This window comes from Perissodus microlepis, chromosome 3, assembly GCF_051167445.1.
Source record: "Perissodus microlepis isolate ML-2025 ecotype Zambia chromosome 3, ASM5116744v1, whole genome shotgun sequence".
In the NCBI taxonomy this organism is placed as follows: Eukaryota; Metazoa; Chordata; class Actinopteri; order Cichliformes; family Cichlidae; genus Perissodus; species Perissodus microlepis.
The window spans coordinates 38567037-38588077 of record NC_140463.1 but is presented as its reverse complement, the minus strand read 5'-3'; the positions used below and the strand labels follow the sequence as shown (position 1 = coordinate 38588077).

The 21041-nt window shown below is 38.9% G+C and overlaps 2 protein-coding genes across 2 annotated transcripts; both read left to right on the top strand.

Moving 5' to 3' along the window:
* The first annotated feature begins 332 nt into the window (after positions 1 to 332).
* LOC146391402 (2-5A-dependent ribonuclease-like) lies at positions 333 to 9120 on the top strand. The gene is made up of 7 exons (XM_084924341.1): positions 333 to 800; positions 4364 to 6324; positions 6411 to 6574; positions 6656 to 6879; positions 7178 to 7307; positions 7379 to 7476; positions 7549 to 9120. The coding sequence occupies exons 2-7, from the start codon at positions 5025 to 5027 to the stop codon at positions 7796 to 7798; spliced, it is 2166 nt and encodes a 721-aa protein (XP_084780467.1). The 5' UTR covers positions 333 to 800; positions 4364 to 5024; the 3' UTR covers positions 7799 to 9120.
* Positions 9121 to 12656: 3536 nt separating this feature from the next.
* Positions 12657 to 19722, top strand: LOC146391401 (uncharacterized). The gene is made up of 2 exons (XM_084922805.1): positions 12657 to 14175; positions 18046 to 19722. Exons 1-2 carry the CDS (start codon positions 12752 to 12754, stop codon positions 19574 to 19576), a joined length of 2955 nt encoding a protein of 984 aa, XP_084778931.1. The 5' UTR covers positions 12657 to 12751; the 3' UTR covers positions 19577 to 19722.
* The last annotated feature ends 1319 nt before the right edge of the window (positions 19723 to 21041 follow it).

The following is a 21041-nucleotide window of genomic DNA, read 5'->3' as shown; positions in this document are numbered from 1 at the left end:
CTCCAGCTTTGTGTCTATTTTTTAATTCTAGCTGAAGTACGGGACAAATCGCTTCCTTTTCACCTCAATATGGAACTCAGATGGCCAGTCCAGCTGTGGCTCAATATATCAGTTGTTAAGCTTAACGTGGAAATACTACGCAAACATTCAGGGATGAACTTACACACTTGCTTTACTTCTCTGGGATAGTTTTTGCCGAGATGAAATGCTGCGGTTAGGAAGCATGTAACGAGGCTCCAAATGCTCCACCAGACCGCCACAGGTCTTAGAGACAACAGCCGCTCTATCACGTGACACATACAGCTCCGACGCGCCGAGCTGGGTTACGCCAATTAGCGCGTTTTGTGAGGTGATTTTGTGATCGGATTACATATTTTATTTCTCTCAGATATCCGATCCAGTAATTTAGGTCAGTATCGGACCGATACCAATACGTAATATCGGATCGGTCCATTTCTAGTACTAAGTCACCGAAGTGTTTCTGAACTAAAACAGCCCAGTGCGCGCTCCTGACTCAGGGCAAACAAATTCTGTCGGGGATAGACAAAATTCCAAGGTTCTCCTGAAGTAGACTGTGATCTGTAAGCCGCCAAAAAAACACGAAGACATCCCACAAACCTGAGATGGACTCGACTCACCTCCCAGCAATACATTCCTCTGGCCTGAATCGGTCCAACAACTTTGGAATGTATTCCCGGAAATGGGAGAAACCGGAAGAGACAGCGTGGCACAGTGAAGAAAGTGCAGTAACCTGACAGGTGTGGGCCTCATCAGAACAACAGACACTGCTCTTAGAAACTGTAAGTAAATTTCCTGACAATCCTCCACCAGTTATCTTAAAACGTCATTGTAAAATAATCTTTTTGCTTTCTTTATGAAATCACCCATGTGAAAGCGTGCGCTTTGAGCCCTCTTCGGAATATTTTTAACTCTTTGGTCACACCCTATGATCAAGGGCATCGACGGTTGCGTTTTGTTGCGGAGATTCCAAAATATCTTAATATCAGCCATAATATCAGCTGGTCAGTTACTCAGGAAAAGAGCTTCACCGCTGCCCTTCGTTTTCCACAGTATGGGCCAATCTTTTCACAATTGTAAGAGTTCCTGCTTTGTCCAACTCGTGCACTGATGATTAGCTAAAACGTCATGACTGGGCGCAGTCGCTGGAGTTAAAGTGAGTGCTTTAGGTGCATACATAGGCTGTGTAATAACTCGTAGTCTATATGTCTGCATCAAAGTTGTTTTTTGTTTATTTGTTTTTTACTAAATTCTACTAGTGATTACTCTGGCTGGTAGAAAGAGTTTAGTTACCAAACCATCCCAAATAAAGTCATAAAAAATTAGTCTGCATAAATGAAATATAAATTGACCCTGATAAAACAAAACAAATGGTTTAATGCACATTTATAGGAGATGCTAAGATCTACACAGGCCTACATACTGATTTATTCAAAATTAGCTGGCAGAAAGTGACAAATATTATTGTATAACATTTAGTTATGAACATTTAGTTTATGAGATGAATCATCGTCTATTTGCAAATTCTGACATTTTGATGGTTTGGAGGAAGTAATTACTGAAGCTAACTGAGAAAGATCAATTGAAGAAAAAGAGTCCAAATAAATAATTATCAGTGGTGCTGAAAGTAGCTATGCATAATGTTACGTTGGCGAGATTTTTATAGGCTATTTTTTCTCTAGTGGTTAAAATTGTAAATGGCCTGTATTTGTATAGCGCTTTTCTAGTCCCTAAGGACCCCAAAGCGCTTTACACATCCAGTCATCCACCCATTCACACACACATTTACACACTGGCTACACACTAGCTACATTGTAGCCACAGCCACCCTGGGGCGCACTGACAGAGGCGAGGCTGCCGGACACTGGCGCCACTGGGCCCTCTGACCACCACCAGTAGGCAACAGGTGAAGTGTCTTGCCCAAGGACACAACGACCGAGACTGTCCAAGCCGGGGCTCGAACCTTCCGATTACAAGGCGAACTCCCAACTCTTGAGCCACGATCGCCCGTGTATTTATTGTCTTTATTTATAAGTCATTACTAGTTAATGTTAAAGTAATAGTTGGCTCTACAGAACTCTGACTGTTTGTCAGTCTCGCACAGTGGTGAAAAGAAACTGCAGGTTGTTCTTATTTTCTTCAGTCAGTGATGAATAGTAAGATGTTCTAACTTTACGGAGGGCTTTTTTAAAAATAAAGCTGCAAACTATTTCTCCAGGCTAAATGATGACACCATTTCCTCTGCAGCTTACGAGTTATCTGCTTTAGGGTGCACATTTAAACATTATACCAGAGAGTCAAGTATTTTGGTTTTGAGTCTTCTTTGTCAGAGGAGCTACAGTAGCCAGAGTCGTATGGAAGAAGTAAAATTATTAACAACATGATCGAGCTCTGTGGGAATTGTGTTGCTCTGCACTATGTTAATACAAGGCATTGAAGAAGATAACAGTGGGTGAATTACAACCTTAAATTTAGTTACAGCACTTTACTGTAATGAAAATCTATTTCCTGTTGTGTAATCCATTATTGTAAATGGAAACGATGAGACAAAAGAGAGCAGTACCTTAAAACACTGACAGCTGCAGAGGTTTTGTCTCTATTGAACATCAAACAAGAAGTGTTGATCTGAAATTTGGTCAGAATGAATCCAAGTGCACCTTTCAGCCATTAATCTGGTTGGACTGTCACACTGACAGCGTAGCATAGGTGGGCTAACAGCCACTCTGAGTGCAGATGACAAAGTGTGTACAGTAGTTGTAGTGCTGACCATCCTCGTCCACATCACAGAAAGGCGTGTGATAATAATAATAACAGCAGCAAGAACATTAAACAAACATTTTAATGTTGGTGAAATTACAGACACAATGATTTCCTGTTTATCTGTAGCGGGTCATGCAAGGCAAATCTATGACACATCTGTTTAACCAACACATTGAATCTAAAACATCGGAGAATGCAACTGCAACCATAAACAAGACATACGATTATTTATTAATTAGCTTGTCTTGTTTTCTTTATAACTGTTCAAACCTTTACTTTATTCTCTGTAATGCATAGAATAAAACTGTAGATAAACACACATGTTACTAATTAAAATAATAAAAGTTTTCTTTGGGTAAAGAAATTTTATTAACAGTCATCATCAACCATCTCTGAGCTACATAAAAATGTTATGGTTGAAAATGGGAACATTATAATGATTGCTGTGAAATATAAGTTTGATATGTTAAATACCTTTGAAGATGCATTTATTTTAAAAATGGTCTGTTGACACACTTTCAGACCTTTCTTTTAAACATTTAACTCTGTGGCAATGTTTGGACATGTACATCTTTCTATAAAAATAAACCAGGATCTGTAATTTGGAACATATACATCAAAAAATGTCTACATTTTTCCTAATTATAACATGGAGAAAACGTTGGCTTGAGCAAGTTGTACCACAAAAACAAAAGTATCAGTAAACTGTCCTTCTAACTTTTAGAATATTTTGTGCTCTGCCATCTCCGAATTTATGGTCCGAAGTTTGAATATACAGTATACAATGATTGCTGTTAATTTTATCTTTGTACACGCCAGGGGCGACCGTGGCTCAGGGGGTTGGGAAGCGCATCTGTAACCGGAAGGTCGCCGGTTCGATCTGTCCTGGTCGTTGTGTCCTTGGGCAAGACACTTTACCCTACCGCCTACTGATGTTGGCTAGAGGGGCCGATGGCGCGATATGGCAGCCTCGCTTCTGTCAGTCTGCCCCAGGGCAGCTGTGGCTACAACCGTAGCTTGCCTCCACCAGTGTGTGAATGTGAGAGTGAATGAATAGTGGCAATTTTAAAGCGCTTTGGGTGCCTTGAAAAGCACTATATAAATCCAATCCATTATTTAAAAAAAAAAAGGCCCACCAAACCACTTTCAAGCCATTTTTATTCCACTTTGTAATTTGAGCGAACATTTGATGATGACTGTCTCAAAAACTACAAAAGAAAAATGCAGAAATATTCATATTCTACATAGTTGCTTAATTCAGTTTGAAAGTAAAATGAAAGTAGCGTTTTCTTCATTTTGTGCCAAAAATTTCTTACTTACTGGGATACGTTTATGGCTAGATGTAACACAAGCAAAAGTAATGAAATTGATGAATTCTAACTAAGGGTGTTGGTGTTTGCAAGTGAATATTATTTTATGCATGAATCTTCCACTGTGGTAGCCAATTATTCACTTCTAAAAACCTTTGCAAAGTTTTAATATTGTTTAAACTCAAACTTTATTAATTTTCTTTTCGCTTTTCTAAGGATTAAACTGTAACCAAATTTTGAATATTTGGCTAATTTCAGTAATTTTTCTTTCACAGGTAATCTGAAGGAAAACTATGAGTATTTTTGCTCAAGTACAACTGGCAGTCCCCTTACCAACAGAAACACATCCTATAATCCAGTGTATAACTATCAATGACCTCAAAGAGCTCAAGAAATTACTGAAGGACAATAATGTTAATGAAGTTTACCCCTGTAGAGAGTGTAGGGATTGGATAACCCCATTGATTGCTGCTGTTGTAAATCACAACACAGATATCTGTTCTTACCTTTTGGATCAGGGTGCAGACCCAAATATTACTTCTAAACTCTGCTGGACACCTTTGCATTATGTCACACACTACAAAGCACCACCTGATTTTGTGGATCTGTTGCTTGAGGCAAAAGCTAATCCAGATGGATGGAGTCCTCCTCCACTGCAACAACAAAATTTCACACCACTGCAACTTGCAGCTATTGAAAACAGGGAGGATATCGTGAAAAGACTCATCTCTGCTGGTGCAGTGGTGACACTGCCGCCCAGGAATAATCCCACTAATGATCCTCGGTGGCTTATGGAAAGTAAAAAAATATCTCAGATGATTAATCACTTTGCATCAAATGGAGATGAAGTGTGTTCCCAAATCAGACATTTTTTGAAAATAGAAATTGCTGTTGTTGAAAAAACACCTGACAGTGTTTAAAGTGTTCAACTGTCACATGTTGTCAGAAGATCCTCGGCTCCATCTGACCATGATTGAAATCCTTTTTACTGTAACTGGAAGGTGGAAAGATAAATACTGCCAGGCTTGCATTAAATGGCTAAAGGAAACTGAAAATGTGAATACTTATATTGCAGGAGCAGCCAGTCGCTTTCCAAAAATCCCTAAGACACATGTAGGGAGGGCAGTTGAAAGTTTAAATCCAGTCTTCTGCACAATGGATGAAATAACAAATGAGCATGCAGTAGCTATAGTTCCACAACTACTGAAACTGCTTTCCCTAAAAGAGAGACCTGACATCTGTGCATCAGTGCTACAAACACTGTATGTGATAACACAGAAAACAAAAGGCACAAAGGACTGGCACGTCAACTTTTTACAGAACTTAATCAGAACAGTTGCCCCTTTTGTAAATGAGCAACACTCCACTAAGATCAGGATCTACACGTACGGTATAATCGCAAACCTTCTGTCAGTTGAACAGAAAGAAAATATTTCAAAATCAGTGGGGATAACCTCAGTACCTGAGGACATACTGACATCTGTAGAAATGGAAATGAATGACAAGCTGAAAGAGGTGCTGAGAAGTCTGAAAGAATATCTGAACAAACCAAACTCAGAATGTGAGGGAAACACAGCCTCAACATCAGGCAGGAAGAAGAAAAAGAAGAAGAAAAAGCAAGAAAACCCAAATGATGAAGTTTCAACAGCAGCAACTGATCCAATAACCAAAGTTTCTGTTGTAGAATCAACTTCAAATCTAAAGTCTTTTGACTACAAAACCAATGAAAAATCAGTAAAACAAAAATGGCTTTCAATCAGCAACAGGTGGAAGGAGAAACTGGAGAAACTTGTTTGTGCAGATGACAGTAAAATATCCAGAATCAGAAGCATTATTTATGTGAATGATGAAGAATTCAGAATAGCGAATGGAAGTGATGGTACTGAAGTCTTCTTGGGGCTGAGAGAGGACGGCACAGAAGTTGCCATTAAGAGAATGTCTAAAAGCAAATACCAGGTCCTAAAGAAAGAAGAAGGAATCCTACGTCTCCCTGAACTAGATCATCGTTATATCGTACGATATATTGATTTTCAGGAGGACGAGAACTTTGGATATCTTTGTCTGCAACTTTGTGAATGCACTTTGGAAGAATATATTATTGATGACTGTAACAACGATAAGAAAGATAAGGTTTTAAGGAAACTCGTCGAAGAATTTCTAGAAAGCCTAAAGGTGCTTCACTCTCAAAATCCAAAAATTCTTCACCGAGATCTCAAACCCCAGAACGTTCTGATTGGTAAGACGTGTTTGAAATTCAAGAAAACAAACATTTTAATTCATATTTACCAGATATGATTTTATTTCACATGATTCTTCCTGCAGATGTTACTGGGAGGGCAAGATTAGCTGATTTTGACATAAGCAGACGCTTACTCAAAGACCAAACAACTTTACGTACACGCAGTGCAGGAACCAAATGCTGGATGGCCCGAGAGACTTTAGCAGAAGAATCTGTCATATCATACAAGTCAAGCACAGACATCCAGGTAAAGTCTGAACACAAACTTGGTTAACTGAAAGATGACTTGGTAAACATATCTAAACTGATAACATGTATTATTATTAAGGTTGCAGGCATGCTGATCTATTATATCCTGTCCAGAGGCCACCATCCATTTGGTGACATATCCTGTAAATGTGAGTCTAACATTTATGATGGGAAGTACAGTTTGGATCATGTTCAAGATGTGGTGGCAAAAGATCTCATCGAGTGGATGATCAACAAAGAGCCAAAGGACAGACCCAAAGTAGAAGAATGCTTAAACCATCCCTTCTTCTGGACTTCTGAAAAGTAAGGAAGTCATGCTGATTGATGACTGATAAATCATTTTTCCTGATTACTGGAACAAGATGTATGATTCCTGGTTTCACTGTAAAATGGCGATAGAGATGTTAATGTTGGAAAAACCTGAGCCACAGTTGATCGTCCGGGACGAACCTAGTTAAGCATGCATGCTAACATTTTCTGCTAATGCTAAATCCTTTTCCTACACTTTTGTTATTATATTTATAAATGTTCATTAATTCTTCTTTTGTTTATGTTTCATTTGTACTTTTTTCATATATAAAGCATAATTTGAAATTTCCAGGAAAACTGAATACCTGATAAAGATCGGTAACAGAGACGATGTCGCAAACTATAGAAAGGCTGACCCGGAGCTGATTGATTCTCTTGAAAAATGTGCTGCGGACAAATCCTTTAAACAGTGGAAAAATAAGGTGACTGCAAGATCACAGATCAAATGTCTATGTTCCTAAAATCCACTTCATGACTAATGTGTTTGTTGCAGTTTCCACAAGAGCTGGTTCGGGTGATGGATGGCAGAAAGCCGTACTCTGAAATCACGTTGGCATTACTGCGCTTCATACGCAATCTCCATGTGCATTAGTAAGTTAAACTAAATGATTCTATCTCTCTATCTCTCTATCCATACAGTAATAAAACCTTCCTTGTTCACAGTGCCAAGGAAGCAGCCCAAATTGATGTTCTGGCATTGTTTCCTGATCTCTTTGGGAGTATTTACACATTTGCAAAGAACCGAGGCTGGAATTTAGAGACACCATTAAAGGAAATGTTTCAAAGAGAAGACAGCGAGGATAGTAGCACAGTTTTGATGATGCCATCTAAAAGCACGGAGGAGTCCCTGGGTGTCCCCGTTCAAGAGTCTCAACCCAGTGAAGTGAAAGTTGTCACCAGCCATAAAAAATAAAATAATAACTGCTAGTAGTAGCAGAGATGTCATGTCGGTGTGCCTCCTGCTGCTCTGTTAGTTCTTAAGGGATCACGACAGAAGACACTGATCTGCTGTGGTGATCCACATGTTTGCACATAGTTGTCCTTCCTTACACAACACTCCATTTTACCAGCACTAACATTGCAGTAACTTCAAGCTAGGTCTGCTCCTTAATGGAGCCACTACCAAGACCCTTAGACTGAACCAGCTAAATGAATTTTAGACACGATGCATGATTTATACTTGTGTGAAATAAGTGCCTGATGTTTTGAAAAAGTAACTATTGATTTTTAAAAGTATGAGAGAAATAGATTAGAATTACAATTGTTTGAGTCTCTTTACTCTATTATTTTAATTTTTTTTATTTTTGTGAGGGTGTGTACTGTATTTATACACAATTACGCTGCTTTTGTTTTTCTGTTTTTTTGTGGTTGCTTATTGCTACACTTTATTTGTACTCAATTCTTTTTCTACAGTAGTAGAAACTACTACTACAGTAGTACAACATTATATTTTTATTCAGTTAATCTTCAGGTTTAATTCTACATTATATGGGGGGGGGTATGAGGAACAGATATAGAGATATTTTGTTGACGTCTTCAAAAAATACAAAAGTTAAAAAAAAATCTGTTTGTTTCTTCTTTTTTTTCACAATTATAGTTTTAAATACTTCCCTTTCTGATTTTAAACAGAATAAATACGTTGGACATGCATTTTGTTTTGTGGAAATCACTTCGGGCCTATGACAGATTCAAACTGTACAAACATGTATGTCACATAGTAATTGAGCCAATCTTTGTACTTAATATTAAGAACCACAAGTGGAATTAGCAAATATTACGATTTTGAGATTTAAACCATGCAGGGTTTTTTTTTTTAGCGAATGGTATTGTAAATTTGCAAAAAATATACATTACACATATTTAAGAAACATGGTTTCTTATTTTGTTTCTCATCATGTCTTCTAAAGCAAAATACAAAGTAAACTGTAGATTGATTCTTTCTGTGTAAATAAATCTGTAAAACTATGACTGTAGGACGTGTCCCTTCATGGTTTTTTCTTGAATGTTAAATCTTTTCACCACAATACAAAGTAAGAAGTGAGGCCTATTTTCTTTTGTTTTTGTTATTTTGCACTTTAAAGGTCTGAGAACTAAAATATAAACTACACTTTAAATGTAATATGTTTTTAATTTTTATTTAATTGCAATTTTTATCTTATTTTTCCATAACAGTGTGTTATAAAAGGTAACATATCTAATGACATTTAATGCCATTATTGTAAAAGAAGATTTGTGTCTATGCCCATTAGACCTTCTCCAGTATTTGTTTCATAATTAATTCTAACATCTATTATGTAAGATTTCATACAGATTTAGTGTATTGGTCACATTTTAAGGGGATTATTACTTTCTTTAATATTGTATTAAAATACTGATCTCTTTTTTTTTTTTTTTTTTTTTTTTTTTGGTTCTCATCTGTTGACAGAGTTTTTATTCAGATTCAGATTCAGAAGACTTTATTTATCCCCGACCCGAGGGGCAATTCAGTTACCACCATTGAAATTATTTCTTCTTTTTCACTTGTTTATTTAGCTCAGGATTGTCTTTCCTCTTCTTGACTTTAGGAACTGTTGAATTAATAGTTTTCTTAAATTAGAAATATTTCTCAGTCACCTTACAATCATGGGATCTCAGGTAACAGGCACAACCATTATACAAGTACTACTTCTATTCTACAGAAAATATGGCTGGCATTGATGAAAGTGATAAAAAAGTAAAATATGATTTAATCTATTTGGATTTATCTTTTTAAGTTAAAATATTTCTGTTCTAATAGTTTTGTGGATACAAAATAATATGACAGGTCTTGAAGGAAAGTAACACATTTACCCTCATTTGGGGCGCCTGAGGATGGATCATTGAGTTTGCCACCTACCTTGTGTCCTCATACCTGGTGGTAATGGACAGCATGTTGCCTTATCAGCAATGGGGTCTTTTGTTTGATGGTTCCACAGTGCCTCCCTCTGGCCATGATGAAGTATCACACCCCTCTGCTCTTTCTATTACAGGGAATGTCTAGAAAGCACAAACCTTTAATAATCACAGCTGAGATCATAAACTGTAGTTATCCTTCCTTCCTTTCCTTCTTCCTTCCTCTTAAGCACTTAAGGGTTGCTGGAGATGGCTTGAAGACTATCCCAGCTGTCACAATGTAAAACTCAGGGTACACACTACAGTTCACCACTCATGATCACATTCCCAATAGATGATTGTAATTCCCAAAAGAATCAACAATTAACCTAAAAAAGCGAGTTGTTGGACTGTGAGCCGGAGCACCCTCAGAGAACACAACATGCAAACAGCAGCCAGCAGATTCACATGCACGACCTTCTTGCTGTGAGGCAGCAGTACCAACCACTGCACCACCGTGCTGACCTCAGAGTGCAGTCGTATGGTGGAAAATGTTACTGTGGATGCTTTAGATCAGGGCTCTCAAACTCGCGGCCCATGGGCCATTTGCGGCCCACGTCACCTCTACTTGCGGCCCGCATATTGATGTGAAGACTTTTTTTTTTTAAATTATTAAACGGAAAATGACGGCAGAGTGTTACAGGCATGGCCCTTTCAGACTGTAGCCTCATGGGCGGTGTAGTCCATGCTGCAGGGAGAACGTGTGGGACCGCCCCTCCCGCTGTGTGTATGTGAGCGTGAGGGAGCGAGAAAAAGTCGAAAAGTGCGAGGTGCTACCAAGCAGAAACGGGAGATGGAAGCATGTAAATAGAAAAGTAACCACTGCAGCCAAAAAGAGTGCCCAGTTGTAAGTAAGCTATTAAGACTTGACTGTACACTGTGTTCGTGTTTTCCTCCGAAACAATAAAGTTAAAGCTGGAGCAGCCTTTCAACGCCTCTTTCTGTCTCTCGCTAGCAAAGTTGACCCAGACAGCAAAGCTAGTTCTCGGCTACGAGCCCGACACGGAACCCAAAGTATTAGCCAGAGGTCTCCTTACCACGGTTTGGAGCCGCGGACCTGGCCGAGGTAACAAGATAGTGCAAACATGTTGAGGGATTGGCTGTGTTCGTTCAGTGAGAGAAAGAAAACAATTTTCACTTGGAGTTGAAAACTAATGTGTACGCTTATACCTGCATTTTTATTTTGTTAAATACAAACAACATTGTAGCAAAAGTGCTGCCACGTGTCTGGCCAGAAAGAGCTGTTTATTTGGTAGTTCAATGAAACTACTGTACTACACTGCTGAGTGACTGCCTTCTGCTTGTCAAATACATTTCATTGCAATGTTGACCCTGTGCTAACTTGCATATGACAAATGAAACTGAAAGGCTTCAGATAGTTAAGAGTGGGGGAAAAAATTGCGTTCATGTTTGCAATTTTGTCTTGTTACACAATATTTTGAATTAAATGGAACAAACAAAACACTACATTTTAGGAAATATTAATGGGTGTTTTTGTGTTTGTTTTTTTGTACTACTTGGACACTAAAGTGGCCCTTCAATGAGATGATGGTGCCAGAAGTGGCCCGTGGCTCGTTTGAGTTTGAGACCCCTGCTTTAGATTATATTACATACAGAAAAAAGTACTGGTTTATTATTTTAGTGGGCAAAAGAGTCAAGATTGGATCTAAAGGATGTAAATGGAGAAGCACAGTGCATTTCTACTCAGTCTGAACACTCGACACAGCCTCATTCACACAGCTGCACACACATGATTAGGGGAAACTCAACGTTCAGTATCTTCTTTTTTCATCAAAAGACTTTCTCTGTATCTCTGCTCTGTTTGTTTTTGACTTGAAACACTAAATAAAAGTTTTACTACACATCTGTCTCTATTGTTTAATCAGCAGCTGTAATACTAAACTGTCCAAAATTTAAAAGTCTACATTTAGTAGATTTAGAGATATTTATTTCACCACTTTTAGTTAATGATACTTTATAAACCTATTCTGCTGTTTAACAAAGACAGTATCATCATGTTTAAAGCACTTTTAAATCTGACAGCAGCACTCAGTTCTCCTGCACATGTGTGATCTTGGAGTGAACTGAAGGTTCAGATGCATCTCTCAGGTCCTGTGTGGAGACTTTGCTGGACTTTGTCTGTCTGTTAAAGATGTGGTTTTCAGATGCTATTCAGCTGGTGTAGATAGTGGGGGTTTAGGTCTGAAACATCTTCTTTTGTCCTCCATTCATCCAGTTTCATGAGATAACGTTTTGGTACAAGGACTGGACTGAAAATGACTGAAAAGAGAAACTTTGAAAGAGTTTTAGAAGCCTGGAGGAAAAGCAGTGCTTGTTTAATCAAATGTAATAATACACATTGTTTAAATGTCCCAAAGTAAAGAGATCTCTCTGTGAACCTTTAATTCATCACCCTCTTGTGGCAGCAGCTGGCTACTGTTATTTGCACATGTGCATTGTGGTTTTTTATCCCGTTATAATTTAATACAAAACCCTTTAATTAAATTAGTGAGTTAAAGTAATATGTGAAATATTAGTGTTAGGTAAGTCCCAGAGTTCAGTTTATTGGACATTAGCTACATTTAACGAGAAGATATGAGATCCAAATATATGCTTATGTCAACACATGTTCATTTTGATGAAGTTTAGTGAGCAAATTTGAATCATCACAACAACCAAAATGTTAGCAACACATCATAAGTCATGTGGGAGCTGGGGGGGGATGTCATGTGACAACCAGTTTGGCTTCCAGAATCGTGACATCACACCCATTTAGAATCTTACCACCACTTTGGTCCTTTGATCCTTTGATCCTAAAACCTATAAGTAGGGGTGAGACGCAACAACTTTTAGTTCGTTGTTCGCAGCATTTACGTTCGCAGCATTGAAACGTTCGAGAGAGAAACCTTTCAAAACAATAGGATCCTTTTCAGAGTGACTTTTTACACTTTCCAGCATGTCTCTGAAAAAACACACAAGACAAGAAAAAGTACAGCCCAGCTCTTCTCTTCTGGCTCAAGAAGACAACATTCGAGTTCAGAAGATGTGCTTGGAAGAAATGCATGAGGAAAATCTCATGAACAAGCAACACCCGGCCCAGGCAGAGAGTTCTTTTAAGCAACAAAAGGAGATTATCTTCCTCAGAGAAGAAAATGAGAGAAAGACTGCTGAAGTAGATAAATTGCTCAGCCAGCTTCTTGAAAAGGAAGATATTCAGAAGGAGAAAGAAATGGAACTCCTAGACATGCGTGGAAGGAACTTTGAGCTCAAAGCAAAACTTGATAAAGCAATAGAAAAACTCAAAGAAATCCTCCAGCAGAAGAAAAATGAGAACGACAAGGACAAAAAGGATCGGGAGCTGCAATTAAAGCTTGATGAAGCTCTGCTAAAAAATACCGAAATCCTCCAAGAGAAGAAACGGCAGGAAATAGAACTCCAAAACTTGGGGATAAAATACAAAGCATTGCTTCAAGAGAAAAAGCAACAACCGATCAAACAGAAAGAAAGCAAGCTTGAAAGCGAGCTGAAAACAAAGCTTGATAAAGCACTGCAAAGAAATGACCAGATTCTTCAAGAAAAAGAACAACTGGAAATAAACCAGAGAGACATGTGGTGCCAACTCCAAAGCATGGAGAAAAAATGCAGAGTCCTGGAAGTAAAACTTGATAAAACTGCAGTGCACAAGCAGAAATATCAAGAGCTGCTTCAAGAGAAAGAACAACAGGACATAAAGCAGAAAGAAGACAAACGTTTACTCCTGGGCTTTGAGAGAGAAAACCAAAAGCTGCAAGAACTTTACAAGAAAATGAACTACAAAGCAACTGAGATGGAAGGAGAGAAGGAGAAACTGCAAAAACAGTGCTCAGCAATGCAGAGTCAGCTCAATGACATGCTGACAAAAAACACCGAACTCGAGGAACTTTCCAACACCTTGAAGTGCAAAAACACTGAGGTGCAGCTGCTAAAGCAGCAGCTCGAGAAAACAAATGAAGACCTGCAGTGCAAACTTCAAGAAACCGAGAGGAAAAGTCAGCAGTTAGAAGACACTCACAACAAATTACAAGAGTGTTATACAGAGATGCAGGAGGCAAAGGTAATGCAGGAGGAAACATCTAAAGAGTTGAAAGGAAGGCTTGAAGACAAACAAGCCGAATTAGAAGAAGTGGAGAAAACATGCAGGAGACTTGAGAAGGAGAATAGCGAAACAATCGATCAGCTGAGAACGCTGATCCTAGAGAAAAAGGTTCTCGTGGAAAAGCTCCTGGAAAAGAAGAAGAAACGCTTCCGCTTCTTCTGGAGGAAGGACACTCCTGCTTTTTCTACTCTTTCTACTTTTTCCACTGCTGATGTCACCTCGTCTTCCTCCACCTCTGTTCCATCGTAATTTTGACCTCTCCTCTCCTGCCCTCTCCCTCTCTCCTGACACCTTGACACCGCTCCCTCCCCTAGCTCCCTTGAACTCCTAACACCTGTCCCATCTCCCTCCCCCCTCTCCCTCTCTTTTCACCCTCACCCCCCAACCAGTCCCGACAGTTGACTGCCCCCTCTAGAGCCTGGTTCTGTCATAGGTTTCTTCCTTTAAAGGGAGTTTTTCCTATCCACTGTCGCCTAGTGCTTGCTCAGAGGGGATTGTTGGGGTTTTCTCTCCTCTATCTCTTTCCTCCTTTCTATCCCTTTCTTTTACCCTCTACTTTACACCCACCCTCCCACCCTTCTATTTCCTCAACAATTTAATAATAAACACAATTGGCTGCATTTTAAATGTGTCTGATCAATGTCTTCATTCAAGAATGAATTGTCTTTGTTACGGAGTCATGTGTATTTTGTGTTTTCCTCGGGCTGGTGATCCTCACGGTTGTTCAGCCAAGAATTCCAGATTAGCAGCAATACCTTCAATTCATTGACATTTGCAAGCATTCCTTTATACACAGCATTTCAGTCAGGTTGAGGTCTGGCCCTTCCAAACAAGCCATACTTGTTTGGTCTTTTTCTAATTAAACTGTCATGAACGTTAACATTTAACATGCTGTCTGAGGCCTGTAGAGCCTCGTTGCCTCATTGGCTAATGCACAAGTTTAATTCAAGGTAAGCAGAGTTTTATTGTCAACCCAACAACATGCACTCAAGTATACAGTGCGACGAAATATCATCGTCCTGGATCAAAGGTGCAAACTGTAAAAATAAAATGGGAAAATTCAAATATACATACATACTTACAACTATTCAGAAATAAGATCATCTAAGAGTAAGTACAACAGTATTGTACTTGAATACAGAGAGAGTAAGAATTGAAATCAATGAGAATAAATAAATACAATAGTACACAGAATAAATACAATAGACAGAGTCGATCAGTACAATACAGGGTAGTGCAAGAATTGGTTGTGAAAGGAGAGTGTTATGTAGTCCAAGAAGTGTGTGGAGAAGAGAGTTCAGTGTGGAGGAGCGCAGCATGGTGTTCAGGAGCCGGACTGGTTTGGGGGAAAATCCCATTGCACAATCTTGCCGACCTGCTCCTGATGACGCAGAGTCGTCTTCTGGATTGAGGGGTGGTAAGCAGTTGGTGGAAAAGGTGATGCGGGTCAGCTATGATGCTTGTGGCTTTCCCAGTGCGGCGTGAGGTGTAAATAGCGGGTTAGGATGCTCTGTATGGTACCTCTGTAGAAGGTGTTAAAGATGGGTTTGGGGATGTGCACCTTCTTCAGTCGCCTCTTGAAATGCAGTCGCTGCTGAGCTCTTTTTGTCACTGATTTGGTTTTTGCTGGTCCAGGACAGGTCCAGGGGCAGATCTAGAGAAATTTTCCTAGGGTGGCGTGGAAATCAAATGGGGAGGCAGAATCTGGTAGTCTTTTTAAAAACACATATGCAGGTGTTACATATGGTTAATATGCAGTAAGTATACACATGTTTCATATAAATATGGTCTATAACTTAATTATTTTCTATAGCCCACAATTAAATATTTCAGTTACATTAAAAAAATTTAATTTTTATTTTATGTACTGTATAATAAATAAATATGTACCCAATAAGTATAAAATCCAGAAAGCTACACAACATTGGGCAAACTTAAGTCTAACTAAATCCTAGTAATATTTATGTTTTCTTTTTACTGTAAAAACCACAGACATGTTTAGTAAATTATTTTTCATAACTTGAAATGCAAATATAAATTGTAAATTTGTAAAAAAAAAAAAAAAATTATGTAAACATTTTGTAAATAATAAAATTATATGCAACTATTCATCTAAAAATGCAGCCAATGCACCGGCGTTGGTTTTTTTGTAAAGCCATTTAAAAATACTGCTTAATTAAAGTGAGAGAACAATCATGTGTCACAATAAGACGCCCCACAAATTTTTTCTGCCAAAAAAAGAAAAGAACAAAAACTGTCTACCACAAGACAGAGAAGAACATCACAGGGAGAAACCCTGCAGGCCTGACAGCAGGAGGTGTATCACTCCTTCTGTTTTCCACCTGGAGACAGTGTTCACACTGCATCCTCACGCTGCTGCAGGATTGCTCTCCCCCGCTTCAGGACACCTACACCAGGAGATGCCGGACTAGAGCAGCGCAGATACTGAAGGACCCGTCCCATCCTGGCAACATCATCCATAAGTGACTTGAGACAGGACTCTCTTCCAGACACTCTAAACCCACCGGCACAATGTACATTTCAAATTCCTTTAATTTTAAATATGTTTATATTTTCTATTCTGTAAAATAGTCAGATTTTCTATTCTTATTTAATTCACTTAATGTACAGAATTCAGATAGTTAAGAGTGGGAAAAAAAATTGCGTTCATGTTTGCAATTTTGTCTTGTTACACAATATTTTGAATTAAATGGAACAAACAAAACACTACATTTTAGGAAATATTAATGGGTGTTTTTGTGTTTGTTTTTTTGTACTACTTGGACACTAAAGTGGCCCTTCAATGAGATGATGGTGCCAGAAGTGGCCCGTGGCTCATTTGAGTTTGAGACCCCTGCTTTAGATTATATTACATACAGAAAAAAGTACTGGTTTATTATTTTAGTGGGCAAAAGAGTCAAGATTGGATCTAAAGGATGTAAATGGAGAAGCACAGTGCATTTCTACTCAGTCTGAACACTCGACACAGCCTCATTCACACAGCTGCACACACATGATTAGGGGAAACTCAACGTTCAGTATCTTCTTTTTTCATCAAAAGACTTTCTCTGTATCACTGCTCTGTTTGTTTTTGACTTGAAACACTAAATAAAAGTTTTACTACACATCTGTCTCTATTGTTTAATCAGCAGCTGTAATACTAAACTGTCCAAAATTTAAAAGTCTACATTTAGTAGATTTAGAGATATTTATTTCACCACTTTTAGTTAATGATACTTTATAAACCTATTCTGCTGTTTAACAAAGACAGTATCATCATGTTTAAAGCACTTTTAAATCTGACAGCAGCACTCAGTTCTCCTGCACATGTGTGATCTTGGAGTGAACTGAAGGTTCAGATGCATCTCTCAGGTCCTGTGTGGAGACTTTGCTGGACTTTGTCTGTCTGTTAAAGATGTGGTTTTCAGATGCTATTCAGCTGGTGTAGATAGTGGGGGTTTAGGTCTGAAACATCTTCTTTTGTCCTCCATTCATCCAGTTTCATGAGATAACTTTTTGGTACAAGGACTGGACTGAAAATGACTGAAAAGAGAAACTTTGAAAGAGTTTTAGAAACCTGGAGGAAAAGCAGTGCTTGTTTAATCAAATGTAATAATACACATTGTTTAAATGTCCCAAAGTAAAGAGATCTCTCTGTGAACCTTTAATTCATCACCCTCTTGTGGCAGCAGCTGGCTACTGTTATTTGCACATGTGCATTGTGGTTTTTTATCCCGTTATAATTTAATACAAAACCCTTTAATTAAATTAGTGAGTTAAAGTAATATGTGAAATATTAGTGTTAGGTAAGTCCCAGAGTTCAGTTTATTGGACATTAGCTACATTTAACGAGAAGATATGAGATCCAAATATATGCTTATGTCAACACATGTTCATTTTGATGAAGTTTAGTGAGCAAATTTGAATCATCACAACAACCAAAATGTTAGCAACACATCATAAGTCATGTGGGAGCTGGGGGGGATGTCATGTGACAACCAGTTTGGCTCCCAGAATCGTGACATCACACCCATTTAGAATCTTACCACCACTTTGGTCCTTTGATCCTTTGATCCTAAAACCTATAAGTAGGGGTGAGACGCAACAACTTTTAGTTCGTTGTTCGCAGCATTTACGTTCGCAGCATTGAAACATTCGAGAGAGAAACCTTTCAAAACAATAGGATCCTTTTCAGAGCGACTTTTTACACTTTCCAGCATGTCTCTGAAAAAACACACAAGACAAGAAAAAGTACAGCCCAGCTCTTCTCTTCTGGCTCAAGAAGACAACATTCGAGTTCAGAAGATGTGCTTGGAAAAAATGCATGAGGAAAATCTCATGAACAAGCAACACCCGGCCCAGGCAGAGAGTTCTTTTAAGCAACAAAAGGAGATTATCTTCCTCAGAGAAGAAAATGAGAGAAAGACTGCTGAAGTAGATAAATTGCTCAGCCAGCTTCTTGAAAAGGAAGATATTCAGAAGGAGAAAGAAATGGAACTCCTAGACATGCGTGGAAGGAACTTTGAGCTCAAAGCAAAGCTTGATAAAGCAATAGAAAAACTCAAAGAAATCCTCCAGCAGAAGAAAGATGAGAAAGACAAGGACAAAAAGGATCGGGAGCTGCAATTAAAGCTTGATGAAGCTCTGCTAAAAAATACCGAAATCCTCCAAGAGAAGAAACGGCAGGAAATAGAACTCCAAAACTTGGGGATAAAATACAAAGCATTGCTTCAAGAGAAAAAGCAACAACCGATCAAACAGAAAGAAAGCAAGCTTGAAAGCGAGCTGAAAACAAAGCTTGATAAAGCACTGCAAAGAAATGACCAGATTCTTCAAGAAAAAGAACAACTGGAAATAAACCAGAGAGACATGCGGTGCAAACTCCAAAGCATGGAGGAAAAATGCAGAGTCCTGGAAGTAAAACTTGATAAAACTGCAGTGCACAAGCAGAAATATCAAGAGCTGCTTCAAGAGAAAGAACAACAGGACATAAAGCAGAAAGAAGACAAACGTTTACTCCTGGGCTTTGAGAGAGAAAACCAAAAGCTGCAAGGACTGTACAAGAAAATGAACTACAAAGCAACTGAGATGGAAGGAGAGAAGGAGAAACTGCAAAAACAGTGCTCAGCGATGCAGAGTCAGCTCAATGACATGCTGACAAAAAACACCAAACTCGAGGAACTTTCCAACACCTTGAAGTGCAAAAACACTGAGGTGCAGCTGCTAAAGCAGCAGCTCGAGAAAACAAATGAAGACCTGCAGTGCAAACTTCAAGAAACCGAGAGGAAAAGTCAGCAGTTAGAAGACACTCACAACAAATTACAAGAGTGTTATACAGAGATGCAGGAGGCAAAGGTAATGCAGGAGGAAACATCTAAAGAGTTGAAAGGAAGGCTTGAAGACAAACAAGCCGAATTAGAAGAAGTGGAGAAAACATGCAGGAGACTTGAGAAGGAGAATAGCGAAACAATCGATCAGCTGAGAACGCTGATCCTAGAGAAAAAGGTTCTCGTGGAAAAGCTCCTGGAAAAGAAGAAGAAACGCTTCCGCTTCTTCTGGAGGAAGGACACTCCTGCTTTTTCTACTCTTTCTACTTTTTCCACTGCTGATGTCACCTCGTCTTCCTCCACCTCTGTTCCATCGTAATTTTGACCTCCCCTCTCCTGCCCTCTCCCTCTCTCCTGACACCTTGACACCTCTCCCTCCCCTAGCTCCCTTGAACTCCTAACACCTGTCCCATCTCCCTCTCCCTCTCTTTTCACCCTCACCCCCCAACCAGTCCCGACAGTTGACTGCCCCCTCTAGAGCCTGGTTCTGTCATAGGTTTCTTCCTTTCAAGGGAGTTTTTCCTATCCACTGTCGCCTAGTGCTTGCTCAGAGGGGATTGTTGGGGTTTTCTCTCCTCTATCTCTTTCCTCCTTTCTATCCCTTTCTTTTACCCTCTACTTTACACCCACCCTCCCACCCTTCTATTTCCTCAACAATTTAATAATAAACACAATTGGCTGCATTTTAAATGTGTCTGATCAATGTCTTCATTCAAGAATGAATTGTCTTTGTTACGGAGTCATGTGTATTTTGTGTTTTCCTCGGGCTGGTGATCCTCACGGTTGTTCAGCCAAGAATTCCAGATTAGCAGCAATACCTTCAATTCATTGACATTTGCAAGCATTCCTTTATACACAGCATTTCAGTCAGGTTGAGGTCTGGCCTGCTCGCTGCATACATGCTACTACTGTACATTCACCTAATGTATATATTATATATATAATGTTCTTCCTATATACCCCCCCCCCCCCCACCCCAAATAAAGAACCTTGCACCTTGAACCTTGAACCTCACTGATACACAAAACAAAACGACTACACAACACACTAACTAACACACCAAATGTACGCTAAACGTCACAAATCTCGAACATCTCAAAACTCGTTCGCTCTCTCTCTCTCTCACTCGATCACTCGCTCTGTCTCGCTGCCGTTTACATCACCTGGGCTGAGGCAGTCCAAAAATCCCACTTTGATCAATCAAGTGTTTTTCGGATATTCTGCCACCCCAACCATTTGATATAAAGGAAACTCTCCCTGGTGTGACACCAGTTGAATGTTTCATTGTATAACAATGTTTGTAATCAGAGTATGTTTCTGACCTCGCTTTCAGGTCTTTAGGTTTTCAATGAAATATTCAAAGCAGTCAATAATACAGGCACATCTGCAAAGAACATCTCAATAACAAACAGAAAAGAAAGGGAAATACAGCAAAAATACTTGATCAGTTCTAAATTCATTGAACTAAGATTAAGTGATAGATAGATAGCTCTTCTCTATACAGTGATATTTGTTCCTGTGTAAGGGACACTCCAAGCTTTGACCTGCCAGCATCTTTGCTTTAGTGAGAAAAAGAACCCATGTTGTTCATCAAAGGGAGTGAAGCAGCCAGCACATTTGATTTCTGGTAATTAGACGTTGTAAACTAAAACTTGAGAGAACAACAGAAGCTCATATAACCCATCGTAAATAAGGAAAAATTCCAAAGTTAATGAGCTCCTAATTACTGGCAGTGTTTACATGTATGTGCAAATAATCCTATTGTTATTATTATATAAAGAGAT

Coding starts and splice junctions, on each gene's coding strand:
- LOC146391402 (XM_084924341.1), top strand. CDS start 5,025: ATGTTGTCAGAAGATCCTCGGCTCCATCTGACCATGATTGAAATCCTT. Junction 7,308..7,378: donor TTAAACAGTGGAAAAATAAG/GTGACTGCAAGA, acceptor TGTTTGTTGCAG/TTTCCACAAGAGCTGGTTCG. Junction 7,477..7,548: donor CGCAATCTCCATGTGCATTA/GTAAGTTAAACT, acceptor CCTTGTTCACAG/TGCCAAGGAAGCAGCCCAAA.
- LOC146391401 (XM_084922805.1), top strand. CDS start 12,752: ATGTCTCTGAAAAAACACACAAGACAAGAAAAAGTACAGCCCAGCTCT. Junction 14,176..18,045: donor TCCTCCACCTCTGTTCCATC/GTAATTTTGACC, acceptor AACAACTTTTAG/TTCGTTGTTCGCAGCATTTA.